At 34.5% G+C, this 21,196-nt stretch overlaps 1 protein-coding gene across 1 annotated transcript in view; it reads left to right on the forward strand.

Annotated features, from left to right (window-relative positions):
* LOC306878152 (beta-chimaerin-like) overlaps window positions 1-21,196 on the forward strand; it is a 57,164-nt gene that overhangs the window by 25,219 nt on the left and 10,749 nt on the right. Inside the window, exons 3-9 of the mRNA XM_079430309.1 lie at window positions 2,587-2,625; window positions 5,106-5,161; window positions 5,373-5,404; window positions 5,762-5,875; window positions 6,592-6,862; window positions 14,648-14,734; window positions 18,804-18,888. Coding sequence (XP_079286435.1) covers window positions 2,587-2,625; window positions 5,106-5,161; window positions 5,373-5,404; window positions 5,762-5,875; window positions 6,592-6,862; window positions 14,648-14,734; window positions 18,804-18,888 — 684 coding nt within the window. The remainder of the gene's footprint in view (window positions 1-2,586; window positions 2,626-5,105; window positions 5,162-5,372; window positions 5,405-5,761; window positions 5,876-6,591; window positions 6,863-14,647; window positions 14,735-18,803; window positions 18,889-21,196) is intronic.

Below are 21,196 nucleotides of genomic sequence, written 5' to 3' on the forward strand. Positions count from 1 at the left end.
TGATTCTCTAGAAGCCTGTCTGGCTAGATTGTGAAACCACTGAGAAGGAACTGTTGTGATTTATTCCTGAAAATCCTGTTTTATTTATTTTACTATTGATGCTTTCAGGCTTCTGTATTTGGACTTCAGAGAATGATTCGGGTGAATAATTTAATGAGCTGTTTGACAGATTTTATACTGTTTACTGTGGGATCGGTAATAATTCATAAATAATAAATTAATGCTTAGGGCTGCCAATCAATTAAAAAATATATATTTCATGATATGCTGGCTGTTCATGTGCAATTATTCATATATTAACTGATAAACATTGCCTTCAGAATTAAGATAATTTAACTGATGAGTAAACAAGCAATTATTAAGCATAACTGACATTAAGCAAATTGCAGTTTTTAGCAGCAATTTAGTGCATTTAAAATATATTAACTTCTGTAAAGCATGACAAAAGATAAAAACATAATGATTTAAAATGTCCTTTAAAGTAAAAACTTTATTTGAACATTACTACAAAGTGTGACCTTTAATTTAATAAATATTATATAAATATTTAAATGTTCAGGCACTTTTTTTCACAAGGGACAGTCCACAGCTGACCAGGCTGTGATCTGTGTTCATATGCATCATATGGGCATTTAAAACGCATCAAGACCCCTGCAAACAGGTTTTGAATCGAACAATGTGTCCTGTGTGAATGGCTCCTTACTCACTCAGTGTGGTTTTTAGTAGCAGCTGGACCTGTGTTGACTGCAGCATTTGCTCTGCACTGGTACTTCAATCTTAAATTTCTCAGATGGTAGAAAAATGTGCATAACTTGCATACAGTTCAAGAGGGCATGATTAAATATGTTAATTTCTTATCTCGTTTAAAAAAAAAAGTAATTTTCTGCACTCAGTTAACATGTTAAATTAACAACAATTGAGTTATTTGCTATTTGTTTCAATGTGTTCTTCTGTTTTAAACTGTCTTCTCTTGGAGTGCAGGGCTGCTATTCTGATTGGAATGCATGCATAATATATGCATATGAACCTGCATATCCAGACTGTGTTCAACAGCCATACTGAACCCTGTCAGGCTCTGACTTGCATTTCTTAGAGAAATGACTTGCTTACTTTAAGTGCTGCTTCACCATTCATTTATCACACCCTATTTAGAGAGTATTTATGTTATTTGAAGTTACATATACGCTGGAAGAGCATTTCTCAGACAATTGGAACACATCAATTTCCAACTAATTTACAAACTATACAGAATGGAGCTGTATTTGGGTGTAGCGTTTCAATAACAATAGAAGAGTATATAAATGGCATATTATCTCATATCTCAAATTTACTCACCCTCAGGCCATCCAAGATGTAGACAAGGTGTTTTCATAATCAGAACAGATATGGAGAAGTTTATCATAGCTTCTCTTGCTCACGAGTGGATCCTCTGCAGTGAATGAGTGCCGTCAGAATGAGTTCAAACATCTGCTAAAAACATCACAATAATCCATATGTGTCCAGTCCATCAGTAAACGTCTTGTGAAGTGAAAAGCTGCGTGTTTGTAAGAAACAAATCTTACGAAGTTTTAAATTCAAACTGTTTCAGGCTAAACTATGAGTTGTCTCTCCATAATATCGCTTTTGCCAGTGAAAAAGTTGTCTCATCTGAATTAGGAGAGAAATATGCACAGATCAAGCACCATTTTCATGAGAGAACAGTCCAAAACAGTTCTAAACAAATGTTGATAGTGTTGTTAAGGAACAAGTGTTATGTAGGAAGTGTTATTATGGATAATGGATTCGTATTTTGGCCAGAAGTGATGGTTTAAAGTTCAAATGCAATAACTGATGAACTAAAGTCATGTGAATTATGTGTAGATTATTGTGTTTTTAGCAGCTGTTTGGACTCTCATTCTGACGGCACCCATTCACATTGGTGAGCAAGTGATATAATTGTAAATTTCTCCAAATCTGTTCCAGTGAAGAAACAAACTCATGCACATCTTGGATAACCTGAGGGTGTGTAAATTGTCATTTTTCATTTTCATTCCTTTAATAAGTGAAACTGTGAAAAAGATTATCGCTCCGTTTCATCTGCCCAAGTTCAAAAACAACTAGATATTTAAATATGCAATTAACTGTGATTCATTTAATTAATTTATCTGCATGTATTGTTATTAATTTGATTCAATTGTATAATTGTGTGTTTTAAATTTTAAAAAACATTTGCTGCTTCATGACGAAAGGGGTCTGTGTGTGTATTTTCCTTGTACAAGTGTGTTACACAAACACATTTGTATATTTATTGTCCTTGAGCAGGGAGACTAAATGAAAGAAGTGCTAAAACATGTACACCCTTGAGGGGATTGTACAGAAAGGATTGTGTTGTTAGCCATGCGCATTACACATCACAGCTTACAGAACAACTTAACATTAATGTAACAATATAATAACCTTGGATCACAGCCACTCTCTAACCTCACAGTAAATACCATACCGTGTTAAGTGAGAACAAGCTGACAAGAGATGGTTATTTTAACACGTTCGTAGCACATAACAGAAGACATCCTGACATTGTTTTATTATATTTTCCTTTTTTTTTAGATCCTGAAGATTATCAGCCACCAATATGGAAATCGTACTGTAAGTATTTTTAACATTATACATGTACTGATTTGCATAATTTGAATGTAGAAAACTAGATCCAGTTGACAGACTTCACACTATTGCAAAAACAGCCAGAATAACATACACTCAACTGAAGAAATACAATAATCTGGGCTTCAAACAAGATCATTGTATCATGGGAATGTGGTCTGGCACAGAGGACGTGGACAGGAGCAATTCTAGAGCACTTTTTGCCGAAGATCTCCTTGGCCAGTAATCATTATCTCAAATTTTTGTAGCCCATCCCTCGATTCATTTTCCCTCGCAATCACTCCCACTGTGCAGTATTTTTAGAGCAGGCCCCGTCATTCTGGTGGACGTTGTCCAGAACCCACTGCTTGTTCTGAGCTTCTTTGACAAAAACTTGGCATCGCTGTTAGATGCCTTCCTGCTTCCTATGAGGAAAAATCTGAGTAGTGAGGCCAGACTCTGTCTGTGGCGGCCAATTGCTGCTCTCTGTGATGAGCAGCTTTTAATGAAGTCATCAAGAGAAGGTCACGTCCATGTCGAGCTGAAGTATCCCCGCACATCTGCTGCTGTTTTTGAGCCGCATTGATAATTTCACTAGTGCTGCTCTCTTCTCACTGATCTAAATGCCATTATAAAACTTTTCTTTATTACAGAACTAATTGGTTGAGATTGATAATATACTATATCGCCTAGTCCTCTAGTCAATATGCTTTGTAAAAACAAACATTATCAGCAATGCAATTTGGGTTAAAATGTTTAATTGAAAAATTAACATAAATTTTTCTTAAAGATTTTCCTCAAACCTTGAATGCACAACTTAATCATAAATGTATTTTTTTATGTAAAAATTATATAGTAATATATAGATATAAACTATATAGAAATATAGTAGTTTTTTACAAGTATCGTAAATTATTAATTAATAAATATTTTGTTTTAGAGAAATCATCCCACATAACATTTTACAACCTGAACTGATTTTGTCTTGTCATTTAAAAAAATCTAATTAACTGATAATTAAAGTGACTTCTGGGTGTGCAGGGTGCCTCTCTATGGTGTAATTTTAGATTTTGTTTATTTATTTTTTTTCTGCATGTTTGTTGCACCACATGACTGTTTTGGCAGAAAAACTTTGTCATATAATAAGCAGTGAAGCAGTTTTATTAAAGTATTTTTTTTCTACATAATAATAATAAAGTTCCCAAACTACTTAATCATGTTTTCTTTACAAGAATTTCATTCTTATGAAACTTTTTTTTTTCATTATTATGATTGTTGTATCAACAGCGGTATCAACAGGACTTCTGGTTTTTCTTTATGCCTCCGCCCTCCAATAATATCAAAAGTTTTTGAATGCTGAATTTTAAAACGTTCATCATAAAAGAGATGTGTTCAAGAATATGTTCTGGACAAAAAAATCGAATGTCACATCATAAATCCAAATATTTCTAATTCATTAATTTATTTTTAATTTCATTTAGTCTGTTTTACTGTGTTCAAACACATAAAAGTCATTGAAAAAGTGGCACAGAAGCGCTTCTGGAGTGGCATTTAGGCCCTAGGTGTTTTAACATACACTATTTAATGCTGCTCAGAGGTGGCTTAAATGCATTTACACAGCAACTAGCCTACAGCTGTATACTTGATACTGGGCTGAGGTGGGACTAAGCAGACGTAATTTAGTCTGGCTTTTATGCAGCATTGCGCATTTACGCTGAATTTTGTGCCCAGAGCAGCCTTAACTCAGTTGTGGAAAGACGCCTTTAGGAGATACAGGTGCATTTTCCATTTTAGTGACGTAGCCCGTGGCTCCAAATTCAAAGTCCCTATTTTTATCATTTTGAATGAAGTAACTCACTATCAAAGGAATGTTGTTTGAACTGACCGCAAATTGACCTGTGCAAGCCGATTATTTGGGAGATGATAACCTGAGGAATTCCTGGTATTAGCCTCCATTCTCTGTACTACATTTTCAAACAAACTGGCACAATCAAAACATCAGAGCTTAACTCCCCCTTAAGCTGAACACTGGCCCTTCGTGTACGCCATTCCCAAATTGACCAACTGTTGGTGTTGATTTATCTGTTTGCCTCTTGTGCATTGTTCATTTTTCAATAGCTTTACCAATATTACCCAATCCACTTTTATAATGCGTAGTAGCTTAGTCTGACAGCAGTGATAGTAGGTGTGTCATCAAGCTCAAACCTAATGGATTAATGTCTAACAGAGAATGATGTGTTTTGACATGCTCTATCTATACACCAGTATCTTACCACAGCAATCTAAAGATTAGAGGCAAAATAAACTGTAAAAATGTATCCTGTTGGGTTGCTGCTCATGGTGAAAGATTCAATATCAATTTATTGATATATCAACTTTTATATTCATATAAAAAAAAAAAAAATTATATATATATATATATATATATATATATATATATATTATTTTTTTTTTTATTTTTTTATTTTTTACTTTTTGTTCATCAGTGTACCAGCTACAGCAGGAAGCACCGAGACCAAAGAGGATCACATGTCCACAGGAGGTAAGTGCAGGAAACTGTGTGTAAACACTCCCAAGGTTTATCAAACGTGACTCATATTGATTCAGTCTGCATATATTTGACTAAACACTGGAGAAGATGTCTCCATGTTCACAAAATCATGTTAGAAAAGACTCTCCTGTCACCAGTAAGACAAAGTAATTTGTGTTGAAAACTATATTTCTCTCTCTTACATTTTCTCTCGAACGTGCAGATGGAGAGCAGACCCAAATACTATGGAAGAGAGTGAGTGTCTAACTTTATTAGTGGTGTTTTGGAAGCAAAGCATCAATACTACTATTCCTCATGTAACTTCTGGTATCCATCTGGTTAATTCTTACCCCATTCTTCAAAAATGTGTGTTTAATTTAGAGTGACTTGGCAGAATTTATTATTTAAGAGTGTTATGAGGGGTGGTGCATATTGATTTTGTGTAATGATGTGCTTGAGGGTTCAAATATGAAATAGTGTATGAGGGAGAGAGAAAAAGACAGTGATTTATGGTGTGTCAATTGAGTGAGAGTATGTGTGCATGTGAATATGTAAGCATGAGGTGTGTGTGTGTGTGTGTGTACCAGGGTAAATGATGGTGTCTGTGTACAGGTTCCATGGTCTGATTTCCAGAGAGCGTGCAGATGAACTGCTGGCTGGTACAGAAGGTGCTTACCTCATCAGAGAGAGTCAGAGACAACCAGGAACATATACACTTGCTTTGAGGTACACACATCTATTCTTCTATCCTTTTCTCTGTATGTCCATCCATCCATCCGTCCGTCTGTCCATCCATCTATCCATCCATCCTCTTCTTTATATTACAGTAGTTACTTTATATTTTACTTGATGTTTTTACATTTCTTTATATTACTACTATTCAAGAGTTTGGGGTCGAAAGGTTTTTATGCTCACCAAGACTTCATTTATTTGATCAAAAATGATAGTAAAAGCAATAACATTGTGAAATAGTTACAATTTAAATAATTATCTATTCATCTATTCTATTTGATCAAAGCTGAATTTTCAGCATCAGTCTTCAGTGTCACATGATCCTTCAGAAATCATTCAAATATGTTGATTTGATGCTCAGGAAATGTTTATTATTGTTATTACAGTTGAAAACAGGTGTGCTGCCCAATACTTTTTTGAAAACCATGATACATTTTTATTCAAGAATTTTTATGACTAGAATGTTCAAAAGAATAGCATTTATTTGAAATAGGAGTCTTTTGTAACAATGTCACTTTTGACCATTTTAATGCATCCATGCTGAATAAAAGTATTAATTTCTTTAAAAATCCATGTTATATTATATTATATAATACTTTGTTTTACAATGTACAGTAACATTATAATATAATCATTATAATATTATATAGGCTTATACTGTATAATAGTATATGGTAATATAATATGAACACTGCTTGTCTGTCACTCAGATTTGGTGGCCAGACTCTGAACTACCGACTCTTTTATGATGGAAAGCACTTTGTTGGAGAGAAACGTTTTGAGTCAGTTCACGATCTGGTTACAGACGGTCTCATTACTCTCTATATTGAGACAAAGGCAGCAGAATACATCGCCAAGATGACCACAAACCCCATCTATCAGCATCTGGGCTACTCCTCTTTCCTGAGGGACAAAATCACTCACCGACTTAACCGGACCTGCTCTGAGCCCAAAAAAGTTACTTTCCAGCAGGATGAAAAGGTGAGGGGCATACCTCTTCATATATAGGTTATAATGTTCTTAACGCGTTACTAAAGTTACAGCCTACAGTGTGAGCAATGTATGATTGATCAAAGACTTAAAGATATAATATACTGCATAATCAATAGACATTGTTATCAAACCATGGTCACTTATGCCAAATGATGGTGATAAAAGAATTTGTTGCAGTTTTTGTTGAAATCAGTCATACAAATTTTCTGTTTTTTGTCAAGTACCACAGGGCTTCGCTTTAGGACCTTTGTTGTTTTTCATTGTATATATTGTAGCTATCAGGAAATTGGGATAAATTTGGTTGTTTTTACATTATTGCTAATTTCAGCACTCTGACTAACTAACAATAATGCTGTTTTAGTTCCTTTATTTGAGCCATATTTGGTAATTGAGATTATATTTACTGCAGAATTCAGTAGATGAGAGCATTCATCTTAAATTCTCATTTCGGTCTTTTCGCACAGGGATATAGGCACTGGCACTGCTTCATTATGTGCTCATAAATGTTATCAAGATTTTATTGTTAATATTAAACACAACCAACCCAAATCATGGTGTCAGACACCATCCTTTCACAAATCATTATTAGAATGGTGTTTAGACAAATAAGAAGCATTTCTTTGCATGCATTTGAAAGATTAGAAGAGTTTGAGAGTGTTTCATCATCATGGTGTGCATCTTTGATGAAAGATAATGCCATGAATGTGTTGTCTCCTCTCTCATTTATCAGACGCAGTGTCTGGTTCACTGACGGGAGTTTTATCAAATCAGTCAGGTCTACCGTTACCTCTTTATGAATTCTGTTGCCTCACTCTTGAGGTGAAATGGCTCTTCATGAGAGCTCCATGAAATAAACATAAGCGATGATCAAACATTTGTGAATTATTCAAAGGAAGTGTAGTTTGTTTATCACCCAGAATCATGTCTGCATATTGCATATTTGTTTTTGTTGCAGACACCAGACAGATAATTTGAGAATTAATGTTACTCAGTTGGCTAAGCATTCTAATTAATATAAATGAACTCAATACACCTTTTTTCAGCTTTCTGTTTTGTATAAATGTCCACTAGGGGGCAGCCTCAACAAGCTGTCAAACTGTAAATATAGATTTGTACACTTCAAAAGATCTGCTTTGTGCAGCTCAGTATTCACTTCATCAAATTTTCTTCCTCATATCTCACACACTGTGATGCAAATTTAATGTAGAAAGAACATCAATTAAAACCGTAAGCTTTTTCTGAGCAGTCCACCCTTCTTCAAACAACACTATTGCTTGAAAATTTAAAACGCACAATATATTTTGATTGTCTGTTTATTCTGAATATTGTGTGTGTACTGTACAGTCATTCTGAATTGTGCGCCTCTAGAAATACAAATAAATCATCACCGTCATTTTGCTGAGACCAGCAGAAATCCAAGTTTTCTTTGATCTGGTCTCACAGTACACATAACGTTCTGGAACAGTTCCCACAGCCTAATCCAGACAGCTTTTTACATCTGGCACAATGAAGATGAAATGACAAACCCAAAACTCGCAAACTCAATGAATCTGCCATTTTGGTATTCTCTGACTCATGCTGTGATTCATGATAATAACTATGCAGTTATCACTTTAGTGTTGGCTGTAAAATATTGCGGCATTGTTACATTGTGGCTGCAATTCTTGTACACTTACTAGATTAATTTCACTAAACATCTTTTACAGTGTTATTTTAGCATTATTGATTTACTGTTGTAGTATTTACTAATATTTTGAATACAATTTTTATATTTTAGTTTAAAGGTTAGCCGTTTTGTTATGTTTCTGTTATTTTTATTAGTTTTTAATAGCGTTATTATTTGTGCTGTCAAACGATTAATTGCGATTAATCGCATCCAAAATAAAAGTTTTGTTTACATAATATATGTATGTGTACTGTGTATATTTATTATGTGTGTGTGTATATATGTATATATATATATATATATATATATACACACACACACACCGTATATATTTTGGGAATATTTCCATTCATATAGATTTATAGTCTTATATCTTATATTGTATATAAATATATTTAATATATAAACATAACATATTTTTCTTAAATATACATGCATATGTGTGTATTTATATATACAGAATAAATATACACAGTACACACACATATATATTATTTAAACCAAAACTTTTATTTTGGATGCGATTAATCGTTTGACGGCACTAGTTGTTATTATTATTAATTTATTCTCAATCCGTTTAGTATTTCAATTTATTTTCAGTTATTTTTTAAAGTGTTTCAGATATTATTTATATTTAATTTGAGATTTGTTTCAATTAACAAAGGCAATTTTTTAATAGTTTCAGTTTTAGTTAAATTACAATCAATTCTGGTCTTTATGATCTACCATTGTGTTTTAATGATGGAAATTGCTATAGATCTATATTTAAGGCTTTTCATGATAAGTTACTCGCCCTGGAAGGTTTAGCTAATGTGTTACAATGGATACATCGTCATTATCATCATCATCAACAACAACCTAACAATCAAATTATTAAGGTGATTTAGTCCCTTTTGAGATTTTACAGTGACCTTGCACACCTTGAATCTCTTTTACGTCACTGTCTTGATTCACAGTATTTGCCGGTCACATTTAGGGACCAGAATTGGGTGTGTTTTTCTATGATGGCAGTCTTCTTGTGTGGTAATCTGAATGAAATGCTCACCTAGCCTGTCTGGTCACCTGTGCAGCTCAGAGTTCACATGGCTCTCTTCCTCTAATAACAGTAATCGCTTAAGTGTTCTGCTGGCCTGGCAAGTTCCAACTAAAACCACTCGCTGCTGCTGATGGATTGGAGTTATTAGAATTAGCACTGAGCTTTGTGGTGATTTATCATTGTTGTTTACATTATATTTCAGCACCACAGCTTTTAAACTGAAGGATTGGAATAATCAATTTTTTACTTTCCTGCAGTTTTCTTGTACATAAGTCATAATAATGTTGCATTCTTTGCTTGGCCGGTTTGACAAAATGCAATTTTTGTCCTCCTTTTTTTCTTTAATGTCCTGCTGTGCAGACAGTGATTGACAGTATTTTGAATGAATAGTGTATTAAATGAATATAGCACATTTCCCTCTGTGTGTATCGCATAGGATGCGGTTTTGTACTGTACACACTTTCTGTGCCCTAGTTCTGTCTGTCTCCTCAGCTGCGGGGGTCTCTTCTGTCAATACAGTGGTCTCTAAAAAGAGACTAGGCTTTGTCTCTCTTTTGTGTTTCACTTTGTGCGTCTTTCATTAGGAGACAAGAAGCCATCTGCCTTAGGACAAAAAGTGCAAGTCTTGCTCATGCACTCACACTTTCTGTGCGCCCCGTCTCCCTCTTCCCTTTTATCACTGTATGTAACTCCCCAACATCTTTCTTTTGAGTGTATAGCTTAAAAGTGTGACTGTCACTGTTTTTACTTCAGTGTTGGTATTGCAGTTTAGGTTATCTGAACTGGATATTGGTCCTCTAAGCATTTTGAATTAGTGATAATATGCATGCAATTAAGCAGTTGAGATATGTTATATATCGCCATACATGAGTATACTGTATGTACTGTATACAGGCAAAAGTGGGACATACTGTACTTTGTACTTGTATACAATTGAAGAGTTCAGATGCAAAAACCTGTAAGTGCCATTTGAAATTTTCATCTAAAATTAGCATTTTTATCAGGCTGGTATGTTTAGGTTCATTAATTTTACTCTAATGGCAATGTATAGGTCCGTTTCTATGCAATTAAAGTGAAATAACTGAACATAAATATAGGAGCCTGATAAAAATGCTCATTTTAGAAGAAAATTGCAGACGGCATTTAGAGGCTTTTGCATCTGAACTCTTCAATTTTAGAAATATTGTAGCTCTCATATACTAATAGCTTTCTAAAGCTGTTCAAGTAAAAAAATGCTTTTGAATGTATTAAATATGTGCTTGTAGTGTACTACACATTTTTAATAAAACTGTACTTAGAGATTATATAATATTAATGAAATAAAAGGGCACTTTGGTATAAACTTTGGTATACACACACTATCATGACATGACAAGTAATTGAAATTACATTAAAGTATTTTTTAGTTTACTGTAAATGCTTGTCATTACTTTCCGAAGAACACGTAGAAGACAATAGAATTATGAAATTACATATAAAGATGAGTCCTACTTATTTGGGTCAAAAATATATTGTTTTAAAGTATATTATTTCTATAAAAAATACCCTTTCTAAAAGTATGCTAAAGTGTACTTATTTTTTACAGGGGATGTCAGGATGTCATTTTGTAGGCTAACCAGCTAATTTGCCATGGATTTTTTATTATAGTGGTTTTCAGTGCGTGATTCTGTGCTTAACATTACCTGAAGAAACTTGTTTCGTTTAACAACATAAATTATACACACTGCTATGCCTCAAACATGAATTTCGAAACTGTTGTGTGCTTTAAGAAACTAATTTGCTAACATTGTCTTTGTCTGTTCATAAACCTTATTTTACTCATAAACCAAAGACTTGTAAAACACTTTCAGAGGTAATGCTTTCCTCATATATGTTAATTTTAGTACATGTTAATAAAACTCTTTGGTTTTAGGACTACAAACCAAAAAGCACTATATTGATTATATAAATTGCCATTATATCAGCATCAACTGCTTTGTGCCCTAGATATTGGCATCAGCTTTGAAAAACCCATATTAGTCGACCAGTAGAACACGTTAACTGCCCTGTACCCCCAGCACACAAAAAATGTGTGTCACTGTGGAGGTCAGCAGCAATAAAAACCACACCAGTGCTTTTTTAGCAATACTCATACTTTGAGTGCTCATACACAACCCTCACCTCCGCCTGACTTTTCTGGGAAATCAGGTACATCACATCTCTGAATGTAGCATATCTTGAATATGTGAGCTGTAACCAGGTTGTTTTTCTTCCTCTTCAGCATTCTTTCTTTTTTACATGTCACAGCTCCATTATTCTTTCCTAATCTCATAATTTTGTTAATTGATGTAATCATGCAAATGACCGGCCACCCATTCTGGTCTGTCAGTTCTGCTGTATCTGCGATTGTTAGGAAGTCTCGTGTGTGTGCAGAATGCTTCAGCAAATACCCAGACAGTGTTGCTGGATTCGGCATCAGCCTCCTGCTGTGAGGGGTCATGGTCCCCCAGCCTGGACACGAGTCTTGGTTTTGGTGCAACAGCAGAAATCCTTATTTGCACCTGGTATTTTGTAACATCCATTTTGGATGATCCAAATGACAAGGGCTGGTGGTCCTGTAAGACATGTTGCATTTTACACCTAGTACACCATTTATATTTACCCAGAGAACCTTTCAGCCATCATTTCTGAAAAGAAACATGTGAAGAACAGCTTAATGATCTTAAGAACCATTTTCCACTATAAAGAACCTTTTGTGCAGTGGATGTTAAAGGTTCTTCATGGAACCATCAATGCCAATAAAGAACCTTTATTCTTTAGAGTGTTTTAACGTTAATTTCTTTTAAAGACAAATGTAACCTGTAAAGTTACTACTCCTGTTTTACCACAGTGGATGATACAGGTACTGTACTTAGGCAGTAATTCAAAGTATGCACTGTAGTTAAGTTAACCCAAAAATAAAAATGATGTCATGACTTTTATTATCCTTGAAACACAAAAGTCCATGCAACTAATATGTTGACACACCGGTAAGTTCATAAAGACATTGTAAAAGCAATGTGAATCGAGCAATTCAATCAAATTCCTCTTATAAGAGACACAATCACTTATATGATGAACAGTTTTAATTTAGTCTTTTATTCAAAGAGGCTTAAACGTTAAACGTTTTTGAAGATTGGAGAGTATATTTTCAGTCTTTCTACATAAATTCAAGTCTAATTCAGTGTGTTACTTGCCTTTTTTGTTTGTGATTATTTGTGAAATTTACTAAAAATTGTTTCAAAAGAAATCCTACACCAAATTCTTTTCAGTGTGCCTTCAAATGTGGTTTGTATGGAGACCCTTAAAGGAACACTCCACTTTTTTTGGAAATAGGCTCATTTTCCAACTCCCCTAGTTAAACAGTTCAGTTTTGCTGTTTTCAAATCCATTCAGCCGATCTCCGGGTTTGGCGGTAGCACTTTTAGCTTAGCTTAGCATAGATCATTGAATCAGATTAGACCATTAGCATCTCGCTCAAAAATGACCAAAGAGTTTCGGTAATTTTTCCGATTTAAAGCTTGACTCTTCTGTAGTTACATCGTGTACTAAGGCTGACGGAAAATGAAAAGTTGCGATTTTCTAGGCTGATAAGGCTAGGAAGTAACTATACTCTCATTCCGGCGTAATAATCAAGGAACTTTTCTGCCGTTCCATCGGTGCAGCAGGCGCAATGATATTACGCAGCACCTGAAAGTAGTCTCCAGCTAGGTAACTAGTTATGATATAGCTGGGGACTACTTTCAGGTGCGGAGTAATATAGTTCCTAGCCATATCGGCCTATTTTTGAGCTAGATGCTAATGGTCTAATCTGATTCAATGATCAATGCTAAACTAAGCTAAAAGTGCTACCGCCAGACCCGGAGATCGGCTGAATGGATTAAAAAAAACGGTAAAACTCAAATGTTTAACTCTAGGGGAGTTGGAAAATGAGCCTATTTACAAAAAAACGTGGAGTGTTCCTTTTAAGGGACATGGTGATGAAAAAATAAATATGAGATGGGAGAAAAAATTATATTCCAATGCGTTTGTGGTCTCTTGCACAAGTATGCATCCCCCCGAGAAACTTGGTGTTCACTCACAAAACTTTTAAAATGGAAATAATAAAACCAACTTGTCCCTTTAGGGGCTCTGTATCCAGATCACAAAAACTTTGCGCCCAGTTTACATCCGTATTTATCGCTATCCACTTTTGATTAGATTACCCGAAATGGATCATAAGGTCAGGTTTAAACAGGGTCTAAGTTAGTCTGAATCCTGAAACATGTGATTCTGGCACTATAGGATTATCCTGTGATCCAGGATTACAGCTGTAAATCTGCTTCAGTCCTGATCAGTCCTGAACAGAAGTTACAATCAGAAGTTTAGAGACAGAGAGAAGTCTAAAAGGTTAACCGCATAAAACCTCTCAGTGCTAGACCTGAAAAGACCTTTTCTTAAAATAGAACCTTCTCTTCTCAGAGCAGATCTCTGATTTTATTTCTTATAAAGCCGAGCTCTTGGCTTTGAGCTGCAGGATTATCCGCTCTCAAGGGAACTGTGGTGGAATCGTGTTCTGGATTCCATTGATCCCACTGCATAAACCTGCTGAGATGTATCTCCTACAAGACTGACACAATCACTCCTTCTCCCTCTCTCTCGCATTGCCATTCTCTCGGAGTGCTGAATGTATGCTATTGTGTGAGACACACTCCTGCCCCCAGGCAGCCCACCCACCATACCTCCCACCCCCAGCCCTGCCCATGCAGGACCAGGCTGTCCCCCTTCTCATTCGACCCAGATCACCAAGGAGTGGAGGACTGACTCAGTTTCTGCTTTCATCCCCCATTCCATATTATTCTCATCTTCCTCTACAGAGGAGATGCAGGCTCTTCCGAGGCCCAGGGCCGAGGTTGTTGGCACTAAGGGGTCAGCTAAAGGTGAATTAGCCCCTCACAAAGCCAAGCAGAAGGATCGTAAGCACCAGGAGCTGTTGGCGTTAGCTCTGGGGGTGAATCTGGGCAGTAAGGGTGCCCTCCTCTGGAAGCCTCTAAAGATTTTGGCTTGTTCACAGATCAGCCCATCACCACTGAGCCGACGGACCACAATCAAGGACCAACCGGAGAAACACTGCAATTATGAGAAGATCCACAACTTTAAGGTGGGTGCTGGTTGTGCTATGTTTATATCATGTTGGAATTACGATATCTACACTGTTCAAATGTTTGGGGTCAGTAAGATTATTTAAATAAATAAATCATATTTTTATTCAGCAAGGATGGGGACATTTATAATGTTACAAAATCCTGAAAAAAATTCAAAAACATATTAAGCAGCACAACTGTTTTCAACATTGATAATAACATTGTTAATAATTTTCGTGAAAGACAAATCAGCATATTAGAATGATTTCTAAAGGATCATGTGACAAGACTGGAGTAATGACTGTTGAAAATTCAGCTTTACCATCATAGGTATAAATTACATTTTAAAATATATTAAAATAATAACTGTTATTTTAAATTGTAATAACGTTTCACAATAATACTGTATTTTTGAACAAATAAATGCAGCTTTGGTGAGTATAAGAGGCTTTAAAAACCATCAAAAATCTTACCAGCCCCAAACTTTTGAATGGTTCAAAATGTTCATCTCATAAACTCCTTATTGACATGCAAAAAGAGCCAAACTGGCTGCATCTTCAACAGGGGAAGGTAGTTGGATAACTATCTTTTGACTTATTCTTATTTGAAATAATATTTTATTACAGTCTCACTATCTTCTCTTTATTGTGATCATTTTGGCATGACATCAATTTTAATGTAAACAAATGTTTTATGCAGAATTATGAGTTATTTTAGTCAACTATCTATATAAAATGTTGATATTGGGCACACTGAAGATATTTTGTGAAGCCTTGTGCATATATTTTGTTTGCGATTTTCTCAATTGTTTAGATTGAATGTTTTTTGTTGTTGTTTTTTCAAAACTACCAAAATTTGAAATGTTGGTTGTGGTCCTAACAAAGTCAGTCACTTCTATATTTGGCATTAGCATGAGATTTTTCATATGTTTACTAATGTCTCATTCAAATGTTTATATGCTGACAGCATTCAAATGCACGGTACACATACTGTGAGCCTCGTATCAATGACCTTAAATCTGTCAATAAGCCTAATTGCCTAGGCTTTTAATCCATTAACGGCGTTACTGACTGATAGGATTGATCGCACAAATCAATAATCTCTCGCTGCCGAGCTGCTGAATGGCCTCTCCCATTTCATGCCTTTTCAGCTTCTGAAAATTGACTGAGGCTGAGAATCAGCACAGTGTACCGTCATCTGACTTCCTTTTTAAACCCCAAAAGAGCAAAACAAAGCAATCATCTGACTTTATGTCGCTTGGAAGTTTCCTTATAACATCTTCCTCATTATGTCACCAGTGGTCATAAGAGCATCATGGTTTACTCATAGTACTTTTCTCATGAGAGTTCTTACAGAGGCTGTTCCAAAACCTAGTGAGCGCACTCAGTATGTAGCGTTTTAAGATACCATTAGTGTGTTCCCGATGCCAAGGCAATGTAATTTATGCTGGCTCATGAGATATTTTGTTTTGGTCAAAAAAAGCATAATAATTATTTTGATACTAATAGTAATTAATAGTGCTGCCAAACAATAAATTGCATCCAAAATAAAAGTTTTTGTTTATATAAGTGTGTGTACTGTGTATATTAATTGTGTATGTATGTATGTATGTATGTATGTATGTATATAGTATGTATGTGTGTGTGTGTATATATATATATATATATATATATATATATATATATATATATATATATATATATATATATATATATATATATATACACACACTCATGTATATATTTAAGAAAAGTATGTTACGCTTATATATTAAATATATTTATATATGATATAAATTATATGGATATAAATATATGCATGTAAATACATGTAAATATTTTCAAAATATATACTGTATGTGTGTGTATTTATATATACATGATAAATATACACAATACACACATTATGTAAACAAAAACTTTTATTTTGGATGCGATTAATCGTTTGACAGCACTAGTAATGAAAAAATAGTTTATTTTGTTTAGAAAATAAAATGTAATTGTTAAGAAATAAAATATCACACACACATTTTATATATATATATATATATATATATATACAATTGAATATATTTTTGGCCAAATCCATCGAAAAAGAAATCCCAGAATGTGCTGTTACCAGCTTTGTAAAAATGTAAATTCAAGACACTGGATGAAGCAAGAGAAATATTTATTATTGATTGTAAATACATATAAATAATCAACAGATACTTTAATGTTTAAAGAGTAATAAAATAAAATCTAATTGTTAAAAAAGTTACTTTAAAAAAATGTATAAAATTTGAACAAACTATTTTCATGTTTGCTATGTGTATTGAGTGCTATTTATCTGCTAATGCAGAGTTTCTGCGCTATTTAGGGTGCAAATCAGTCACTTATTAGGTGGCATTTCAACTAGAATGTAGACAGCTCATTTGGTTTTGGAACAGCTGCTAGTTCTGGACAGAGATGAAGAGTATTCTGATTATGATATTTACATTTCTGCATTCGTACACCTGGGCTTTGTTCCAAAACCCTGTGTTGCGTCTTTTCTTTTGTCCATCTTTGTTCTGTGTTTTGACAGCACAAGGGCGTGCATGGGAACATGCTTTGCGTGTGACAGCTTGGTAACAGATGCCAGACACATTATTTTCCCTAGCAATCCTGTAATCTGACTCACATATATTATAACTTAAAAAATCAGGGCTGTGACTTCACAGGGGGTCCACCCTATCTACATTCTTTCGATACCACCCCCAGTCTTAGAGGCTTGATTATTTCCTCAGAACTTTGGATAGGAGCAGTTTGTCTCTGAAGTTCTTCCTGCCATCAAACTGACCCTTGTGTGCTTGGTTGCTGTCTCAGGGTTTGACAGAGAGCTACAGCAACAGCTTCACTCGTCACTGGCTGTCGTTTCCTACAACAAACGTCATGTTAATCTTAACACACTGAATTTTAATAAATTTTTGGAGCTGTGACCGAAGAGTTAGTGTACAAACACTTTGCCATGATGGTGCAATGATGACAGACAACAAAATTTTTATCACTTTAGTCACATTTCCTTGTCCTTTCACGGAATTTGTTTAATCATTGCATTGTGTTTGGTTGTTTGGTTGGTTTTGATTGTTTTATTTTTGTTTTGTGCTTTGTTTATTTTTGTTTTGTTTCATGTTTTATTTTATTTAGTTTTCCTGAGGCAAGTGGCTATTGAAATTAAATAAATATTATTTATTTAATGTTTGTGTTTTGTTTTGATTTTTTTTTTGTTTTATCTTCTGTTTTGTTCATTTTTGTTTTATTTTGTTTTGTTTATTTGTATTTGTTTTCACAGCTGTTTTGTTTTGGGTTTTTTCAGGCAAGTGGTAATTACATTTAAAAATTAATTAAAATGATATTTAATATCCCTAGGAACAAATACTGGACTTAAACCATATTATTCAGTATACCTGCCAAAATGTATAAAATAATAATGCTAATGGTTTATTATGGAAGCCTGTCTCCACCACTGAATAAAGTTTTTGAAAAAGGGAATTGTGACTTTTTATATCACAATTCTGACTTTATCACAATTGACATTTTGATATAAACTCACAAGAGTTATGAAGTCAGTATTGCTTGATATATATACTCAAAATTCTAACTTTTTTTCTCAGGATTATGAGATGTAAACTCATAAACACAATTGTATTATGAAGTCTGAATGAGATATTAACTATTTTTTTCTCACAATTGAAAAATTGCAAGTCTGTGAAAAAAGAATTGCGAGATGTAAACTCGCTATTGCAAGAAAAAAAGTTGTAATTATCTTTTTTTAATTCAGTGGTGGAAACAGGCTTCCATAGTTCTTTATACATCATAGGACTATGAATGCGTAGTCCGATGCTTTTCTTTTTATGTTTGTCCAGTCTCTGTAAGGCACGCTCTCTTAGTTGTCAAGTACAGTAAGAGATACTCTGAAAATATTATCATTCATTTTCTGTGGAACTTTCATTATGAGCTTTAGCTGGAAATGAAAATTTAGAGATGAATGATTCACTGGCCTAATATGTATGTATGTGTGTTTTCAGTGTGTGTTTGGTTCACAATGACTGCTTTGCCTTTGGTGTAGGTGCACACCTTCAGAGGGCCGCACTGGTGTGAATACTGTGCAAACTTCATGTGGGGTCTTATCGCCCAGGGCGTCCGTTGCTCAGGTAACCCTCCACCAATCACAAACCCTCCCACACAAATAAAGTGTCCATTAGAATTATGGCACCAGCCAAGGAGCATTTTTCATATCAAATTACAATCCAAAGGCCGCTTAGGATCCAGATAATTTCTCGTGCCATTCTGGTACCAATGCCCAATTGGTTATAGAACTTTTCCAATGTGCTGTGGCAACCTGAGACTAAATACTGAAAGTGATACCTGGGACAATAAGGGTTTTAACTAGAATGCTGATGTATGGGTATTTTAGATTCCTAAATGACACCTGGTCCAAACCAGTTGAGTGCCTTCTGTTGAGTGTTGACTATTTATAGTAGAACATACTGTGTACACTATAGAGTACTGTGAGAGAGGCACACCCAGGTAAACTAGGTCTCCTTGTGTTAATGGCAATTGCATCAGGCTACACTTCAAATCACACAGATAAACATACATAAACAGATGCATAGATGCACACACACCTGTACTGTATGACACTTTATTGGTTATGTAGATGTGATGCATACTGTATGATTTTTACAATAGCTTTACAATAAAGTAAAATTATTTTAAATTATGCATCGTAAACTAACAATTTTTGTAGAATTATTTTTAATCCAGGTGAATCTAGGTTAATTTATAAGTAAACTATTGTTATTAGTGTTTTATATTATTCATTCATGTTTGATCATAACATAACACAAACTAATGTTAAAAGGATAGTTAATCAAAAATGGAAAATTTGCCCTCATTTACTGTCGAACACAAAAAAAATATATTTTGTTTATTTGCTTTTTGGGTGAACTGTGGATTTCATTTATACAACTTTATGTTAAAAATATACAATATTTGTATATAGAAAGTAACCGGTAATATATTAATCTTTACTATATTAATTAATATTATTAAAGGGATAGTTCACCCAAAAACGAAAATTTTGTCATCTACTCACCCTCTGTTCGTTTCAAAGTTGTATGAGTTTCTTTCTCATGTTGAACATAAAATAAAATATTTTTAAGAATGCTGGTGATCAAACAGTTGACGGTAGCCATTGACTTCCATAGTTTTTTCTTTCCCTACTATGGGAGTCGTTGGGGACCAACAAATGTTTGGTTCTTAGAAATATCTTCTTTTGTGCTCTACATAACAAAGAAATTATACAGGTTTGGAACGACATGAGGGTGAGTAAATTATGACAATTTTCTTTTTTTGGTTGAACTGTTCCTTTAAGTAACATAATACATTTTTGTTAATTAATTAACAAGATTGATAAATGCTGTAAAAGTATTGTTCATTAATATTTTATGTTAGCTGTGGCATTTAGTAAAACATAAGTCAGCCCATCATGATTGCAAAATAAACCCTCACAGTGTGATTTAGTCACAAATGACCTTTATTTGTTTTGTTTAGTATTTTGTTTTAGGTTTTGTTTTGTGTTATATGTGGTGTTTTGTTGTGATTGGTTTCTGTTTTGTCTTGTTTTGTTCTGTTTTGCTTACCTTTGCTTTGTTTTATGAGGCAAAAGACAAATTGAAATGAAATGTAAAAATAACAACCATAATAAATCCTTAACCATTTTCAAAACAGGATGTTCCTAGATGCGGCCTGGGTAAACAAATGCACCTTAATTCCACGATTACAGGTTTGCTCAGATCTCATGTAAACATGGAGCTGGTTATTGTTTGACAGCACTTTCCCAAAACACTCTGTACATAAACTCAATCCAGTCACAAGGCTTTACTGTTGGTTTTTCACACTGTAAATGGTCTCATCCATTCGGGCCATTATTCAAGCCTTTTCTTTTCACACAGGAGCCTCTCTTCTTTCATTCTGGCCCCCGGGCAAACCAGTGTCATCAGACACATTGAGAATTAGAGCAGAGTTGAATGTGTCCCTAGGCTCATATGGAGGAACACAGAGTGTTTTTCTTTTTGTCTTCTTCAGTTTTTTTCTCGATGGCCTAAAGATGTGAAGGAGGGGTTCAGGCAGGCAGTAAAACTGACACAGAGTGTGATTTAATGGCAGTGCTGAAGATGAGGAGCAGTTGAGAAGCATGTGCATGCTACTGGAGACACACAGAGAGACAGACCAGCCTACTACCACATCTCCCTGCATATACACACACAGTCCCAGTGTCAAAACATGGTATCAAACCAGGATTCTTACAAATTAAATAGCATAAAACCTGTTCCACTCCATGTTCTAATTGTGGAGTCAAAGGGAGAGTTTTGCATTCACTACTGGTAGCAAAACTTTTAAATTAAATTGAAAGTAAATTTTTACATTATCTGAAGAAAATGCTAAGGCTGCGTGAAA

The sequence above is a fragment of the Barbus barbus genome (assembly GCF_936440315.1).
Source record: "Barbus barbus genome assembly, chromosome: 12".
In the NCBI taxonomy this organism is placed as follows: domain Eukaryota; kingdom Metazoa; phylum Chordata; class Actinopteri; order Cypriniformes; family Cyprinidae; genus Barbus; species Barbus barbus.